The 7,059-nt window shown below is 43.2% G+C and overlaps 1 protein-coding gene across 1 annotated transcript in view; it reads right to left on the bottom strand.

The window, feature by feature from the left end:
* Nucleotides 1–602: 602 nt before the first annotated feature.
* LOC140426837 (alpha-1A adrenergic receptor-like) overlaps nucleotides 603–7,059 on the bottom strand; it is an 83,065-nt gene continuing 76,608 nt past the window's right edge. The window contains exon 2 of the mRNA XM_072512064.1: nucleotides 603–2,444. Within this exon, the coding sequence (XP_072368165.1) occupies nucleotides 1,873–2,444 (572 nt within the window). The 3' untranslated portion in view covers nucleotides 603–1,872. The remainder of the gene's footprint in view (nucleotides 2,445–7,059) is intronic.

The following is a 7,059-nucleotide window of genomic DNA, read 5'->3' as shown; positions in this document are numbered from 1 at the left end:
TTATACCCCATCCCCTTTACAGTTTGTTGACTGGCTTGCTGTGTGGTTCCAGTGTTTTCTGTTGTTGTTCTTGGTATCCTTCACCTTGATTAGTAGGAAAATATCCAAAACCATGAGCCATAAATAAGTAATACGCCAAACTATATTTTTACATAAATAAAGGGATTCATTTGTTTGATAGTATCGCAAGAAAGGTCTTGATGACTTGCGTTTTGCACTTTGTAGTTAATGATCTGGGTTTGGTACAACCTCAGCCTAAAGCAAATGATGTGGAAAAAGCAAGTGAAGAGTAGAGCCATGTGGAACAGTGCACCACTTATGATTTGGTTGACCTTCCAGTTCACTTGCACCTCAGCCTGTAGCATTTGAGTTAATGAGCAGAGAGTGACTAAGAATGAGGTTGTTCCTGTAACAGTGTTCCCAAATGTGCTCGTACTATAAAATTTAGATTTTTCAAACATATTATGGATTCTAAAAAGAATTTCTTGACAATTTACCTCTTTATTCATTGATCACGTTGCCTCAATAACTAGATAATACAGCTGTTATTTAGTCCAATACGAGTTTCATAAATAAGTTGATAATTCATTTTGGACGAGTACTACTTTTTAAAATATTTATTTAAAGATTTTCACAGACAAAGAGTGATGCATCATAAGCACAGCTTGCCACATTTTATGATGAAGAGCATCCTGTAAAATTAATGGTTAAAAAAATTAATTTGTTATAGTTCTCATTTTTCAAAAAACAATTTTGAATCATCCCTCTTTTTGGTCTTGACTCCCTGATCAAAAGGTTGGAACAGGTAACCCGTCTCCCCTAATGTACCTCTGCCATTGACAATCAGTAGACATCTACTGGGAACTGTGGTTCAATGCCTTTCCATCCTTTCTGGCCTTCCCGCTAAAATGCATAGCATGGCTGCTTGAAAAATTCAAACTGATTTGGTGAAAGGAGGAATAATGCAAATGAATCATCATGGTCCAATACCACCCTGTTGTACAGAAGTATTTAAAAAAAAGTTTAATGACCAGGAAACCAGCAGTAGGAATGACAAAGGATTTATTTAACGGAACAAAGTCTGCCTATGGCACTAAGTATTTACACTTCACAATCTTCATTGGGACAATCAAAGTGCCAGTCCCTGCTCAGGCCGGCTTTTATGCTCGATCTTATGAGCCCCAGCTGAGTGGGCCTCTGCCCCATATAGGGGAAGCTTATTTAAAAAAAGAATTTTTAATTACTTTTTCTAAGTTACAAAGCCAGGGCTCAGAGTGTGGGTCAGGGGCGAACCCCTAATCTAGCTCCTCGCCTGCTCCAAAAAACTAATTCAAATTGAATCCAATTCATGGTCCCCACAAGAGAGACATACCAGATCTGAACCAAAGGCTCAATCTACATTACACTTGATCTTAGCCAAAATATTCCACGAGCCCCACAGGGAGATCAATTGTGGTTTCCTCATGGGCCTCATGAGGGTTATTACAAAAAGTAAACCACTTTTTGGCCATCCTCTAAGAAAAAGTTTTTGCTTATTCCCAATTCTACAAAAGCATCTAATCACAAATTGCTAGAAGACATTGTTTTGTTTAACAATGATTGAAACACTGACCTTTAAATGCAAACAAAATGCTTCTAGTTGAAATGCAAACTGTGCATTGTAGGCAGTAAACATCTTCCTGAGGATATGAGGTTCTCATAGTAACATATATACATCTGAAACAATAAATTATAATACATCCAGAAATTAGAGTAAAACGTTTATGTAGCAATTATAATATTACGTGCATTTATACATTTGTAAACAATATAGCATACAGTAATACAGCATTTTCACAACAAGTTGTTCCAAATGGAAGTCTTGGTTCTTGTTTAAATATGTGTTTCAGGTACGTTAGGAGCCGTTTTACTTTGAACATTCTGTTGAAATTCCTCCAAGATTGTTTGATGTCCAAAAGTTGTGGTTCTTTTTGTAAGGATGGTTGAATCAGTACATACTCCGTACTCTCCATTAATTTTTCTGGGAAACTCGCATTTTTCTTTTGGTCCATTGGCTAGAAAGGAAGAACGGCGAAAAGAAGGGAACAGCCTCCATCCCCGAAGGCTGCACATTTCCATGCTCTGCGTTGTGTTCTTGTCACTGAAGCAGGGACTATGCATAGATGACAATCTCCTGTCATTGCCATTGAAAATAATAGAGCCATCATCCACTGAATCCTTCCTCTGTTGATCAAGAGAATTCATCTTCCAGTTGTAATTGTAAACGCGCCAGACTGGTCGCCTTCTGCGATGACACTGGCCTTTCAGGATCCGGATAAAAGCTCGTTTAAATTCTTTACTGGAGCAAGAGTAAATAATGGGGTTTACACAACTGTTAGAGTAACCCAGCCAAAATACTACTTTGAAGACAGTTTCTGTTGGCCTTAAGTTGGGAAAGAGTGAACCTGCAAAGAAAAAAGGTCATAGGAGTTACAGTCCCATATTTGTAAATAAACAGATTAATAAAAAATATAGTTTCTTCAACTTTTAATATTTGGAATAGAGTGCTACAGCATCTGCTCTATAACCTGAATTTATTACACCTTTTTAACCTTGCATTCCCTTTTTAGCTTAATTTGCTTTTTAAAATAAGTTGCATTTGGTGAAATTTATTAAATGTATTCACTTTTGCCACCTATTTGCCGAAACAGTATATTGTTTTACACTTTTTTGTGCTGTCTTGAGGTGGGACTTGCGGATCTATTTGAAAATGTATCCAAACTTAAAATGCACTGGACATTCCTATATCTGACTTTGGTCAAAGTGAGAACATAATTTGAAAAGTATTAACGTGTACCTGTAGTAAATCATGTTTTGGGCCTGAGAATCAATCTTGCAATTCCACCATAGAGCCACTGGATGTCAGCACATAAATGTGATTGTGATTATCACAGGCCGTCAACATATGACTGAAATAATATGCAAACAAATTCCCCTGAAATCTAAATGTGTGTCACTGAAACATGTCTGTAAGACAATGTACACAATCTGATCCACTCATCAGTCAGATTAACAACAATTTCACTCTCACTCCCATGCTCTCTATAGTAATTCAACCTGCAGTTTAGCAATCTCCTTAACCAAATGCCCTCACCTGGCAGTTTAATTTTTCCAGGAATGCATTGTTCTGGACACCATTAATTGAAGTTCTCTCTTTTGTACCCAAAAGGAAGGTGCTGGGACATGATTGTTTGGAGTTTCCTCTCCCACCCACATGTGGGATCTTTATATTTACTCATTCCCATCACCGCACCACCCTACTTCTCCCAGCCTTACTGTTGTCCTGTTAACAGCTGCTAACATTCTGATTTATTGTCCACTTTTAACATTGCATTCACTTAAAATGTAACCTTGGAGCCTAGGAGTCGCTTGCTTACTGACCATGACTACCACACTTTCTCATGGACTTTGGTTCCCTGGACTCCTCCCATCCCCATGTTTCACACCGTCAACATCTCCTCTATCCAATCACAACCTTGAAACAAACATTGAGGTCTGGTATCTGAAGGTGAAGTTCCCAACTGCTGAGACGGGGATGCAATAGCACAGTGGTATTGTCACTGAATCAGTAATCAAGAGACCCAGGGTAATGCTCTAGGGACCCAGCTTTGAATCCCACCACTGCAGTGATAAAATTCAAATAAAAATCTGGCTTGAAGACTCTAACGGTGACCATGAAACAATTGTCGTCAAAATCTAACTGGTTCACCAATGGCCTTTAGGGAAGGAAATCTACCATCCTAATCTGGTCCAGATCCATAGTGGTTGACTCTTAAATGCCCCCTCAAGGGCATTCCCGTACCAGCCTCCCCGAACAGGTGCCGGAATGTGACGACTAGGGGTTTTTCACAATAACTTCATTGAAGCCTACTTGTGACAATAAGCTATTATTATTATTATTATTATTATTATTACTAATGGGGATGCCAATAAATGCTTCTCCTGCTGTTAATCCTATCCTGGAGCAGGAAAAGGTAGCTTTCCAGACTATCCTCCTCACTCTCCCCACCAACCCACTGATCGGGTTTGTTGCCCTCACCTTCACCGCTGAAGTAACTTCCTTGCCTTCCATGATTCCACCTTATCCACATTTCTTCTGTTTCCTGCCTCCCTTCCTCCCTGCCCCTTAGCTCTTCTTCCCTTCTGTATCTTCCTTGCCCCTCTCCTTTCCCTCTCTCTATAGCTCGCTTACTCTCCCAATTTTCCCTTTCTCCTCCCTCCTATCACTTCCACTCTATGTCTCTCCCATCCCTTTCTGCTTTCTTGGCCTCCTTGATCATCTTGATCCAGGTATATTCTTGACCTCTAACCTCGCCTGACCTGAATGTTCCATTTAGTTGCTAATGTTTTAGCTGGGCTTGTTGTAACAGGTCAAAATGGTAATTAGATCTTGGTGACCAATGCTAGCATAGCACCAGGGCTTGGAAAAAAGAAAAATAAACCCTACAGTGTTTCCTGTTAAAAGCAATTCCAATAGTCTTTGTCACTACATTTTATCCATCATGGCTAGGCATTTCCCATGTGACAAAATCATTACCAACACAAGTGAATGTAACCAATAGGTAAACTCATGATATTTATATAAATTTATAAAATACATTGTGAACAGTCCATCAGACTCCAGGATTCTCCCGGAATTGGCGGAGCGGGCCATACCGGCGCCAAGAGCGGCGCGCACCACTCCAGCGTCGGGCCGCCTGGAAGTTGCGGAATCCTTCGCACTTCCGGGGCTAGGCTGGCGCTGGAGGGGTTGGCGCTGGGCCAACTGGTGCCGAAGGGCCTCCACCGGCGGGCGTGAGGTGGCGCATGTGCAGGACTACCAGCATGTCCTGGCGCATGCGCAGAACCGCCGCCGTGTTTCCCGCACTTGCGCAGGTGGTTTCTTCTCCGCGCCGGCCATCGCGGAGCTTTACAGGGGCCGGCGCGGAGGGAAAGAGTGCCCCCACGGCACAGGCCCACCCGCAGATCGGTGGGCCCCGATCGTGGGCCAGGCCACTGTGGGGCCCCCCTGGGGCCGGATCCCCCCGCGCCCCCCCCCCCGAGGACCCCGCTAGATGGCCGACAAGCCAGGTCCCGCCGTGATGGACCATGTCCATTTCACGCTGGTGGGACTGCCCAGGAACGGGTGGCCGCTCGGCCCATTGGAGCCCGGAGAATTGCCGGGGGCACAGTTGGCAACGGCCCCTGACCGAGCGGCGCGATCCCCGGCCCCGCCCGAAAACTGGTGCCAGAGGCGTGGGGGGGTCAGAGAATCAGATGTCATACACAGTCTAATGTAAATTTCTGTATCACAGTTAATACATAGATAGAAAAATGTGTGCAGATTCTTAGTTGGTTTGCCAACGAGCAAAGCCATGGTTCCAGTTTTCAGACTAATCTATAACTGGCCTGAGCATTCATTTAAAGATCACAGAAATTTTACCTTCTGGCTTTAATAAGACAAAAGCAGCTGAACTATACATTACGGTTTTCTTGGGTGTAATGTTCGTATTCTTATAAAATAATGCACCTTCTAATTTACCATATGCAACTACACAGGATGAATGAACCTTTGGCTTAGCGGTAGCAGTGCTGCCTCCTGAATCAGGAGGCAAAGGATTCAAGGCCCTATTCAGACAACCTTCATGATGGGAGATTAGAATAAGATTTCTAAATACTAAGGTGACATCAAATAGATAATCACATCTGGCCAGCAGAACCACTGTTCAATGTCAATATCTCTCCTTTGCTTTAGAAGGCTAGACATTTGGACCTTACTGCGACTGTGCAGTTTGGAACATTGGCTCTGTTCAGCAGAGGTACTTGTGTGCAGTGCCCAGCATCTCAATTAGCCACATTTCCGTTGGGGGGGAAGGGGATTGGGAACAATGTGCCCATCCGTACAGTAAGTCCCTTCCCTGGGAGCCCAGAATGAGGCACACCAGGTGCCCCAGCCCACCAGCCCACTCCTGGGACTGGTGGGGAAGGGGAGAAGCAATGTAAAATTCAGCCCAAAAACCATCTCAGTTATTTTTCCCGAATAAATCTCTCAAGAATCTCATGTATAAGACTTCAATTTCATGTATTGAACTCCTCCTTCAGAGAGAACACTTGATGAATAGGAAGATAGGTATCTAAGAGAAAGCTGTATGAATGTAATGTCGGGTTTTAGGTTTGTCCAATAAACCTCAGGATCACTCCTTATTTTTTAATGCAGATTTGTGTATCACGGTTTTAAAAAGCCAGTTATCAGTCATTTCTTGCTATTTTCTTTTAGTCACACGGAGAAGATAGGATTTACCAACATCTGCCTATTTACCGAGTCAAGATGTGCAGGTTAGGTAGATTGGCCATGCTAAATTGCCCCTTAATGTCCAAAGATGTGTAGGTCAGTTTAAGGGGTTGTTGGGATGGGGCGGGGTGTGGGCTTGGGTGGAGTGCTCCTTCCAGAAGGTCGCAGTGGGCTCAATGGGCCGAATGGCCTCCTTCTGCACTGTAGGGATTCTTTGGAGCAATTTGTTTCTAATGGACCTCAGGGCTTATCTGATGGCAATTATATTTTTTCTGTTTCATTGGATGTGGGCATCGCTGGCTGGGCGGGCACTTGTTGCCCATCCCTAATTGCCCTGAGCTGAGTGGTTTGCTGAGCCATTTTAGAAAGTAGTTAAAAGTCAATAATTATTACTGGAGTCACATGTAGGCCAGACCGCCTAAGGACAGCAGATTTCCTTCCCTAAAGGACAGTAGTTAACCATTTGGATTTTTACCAAAATCAACAACAGTTTCATCATAGAATCCCTACAGTGCAGAAGGAGACCATTTGTTCCATTGAGTCTGCACCAACCCTCTGAAAGAGCACCCAACCTCGGCCCACTCCCCTCAGCCAATCCCCGTAACCCCACCTAACCTGCACATCTTTGTGTAGTGATCTTTACATGGGTATGTACAGAAAGGGCTGATGGGTAATGGAAAGACCACTAGGGGCAGCAGTGGCATGTATAAAAGGGGAAGCAAGCAGGCCTCTGGCCTCTCGGGTGGATT

Source organism: Scyliorhinus torazame, chromosome 7, assembly GCF_047496885.1.
Source record: "Scyliorhinus torazame isolate Kashiwa2021f chromosome 7, sScyTor2.1, whole genome shotgun sequence".
Lineage (NCBI taxonomy): Eukaryota > Metazoa > Chordata > Chondrichthyes > Carcharhiniformes > Scyliorhinidae > Scyliorhinus > Scyliorhinus torazame.
This window is presented reverse-complemented; position numbering and strand designations above follow the sequence as displayed.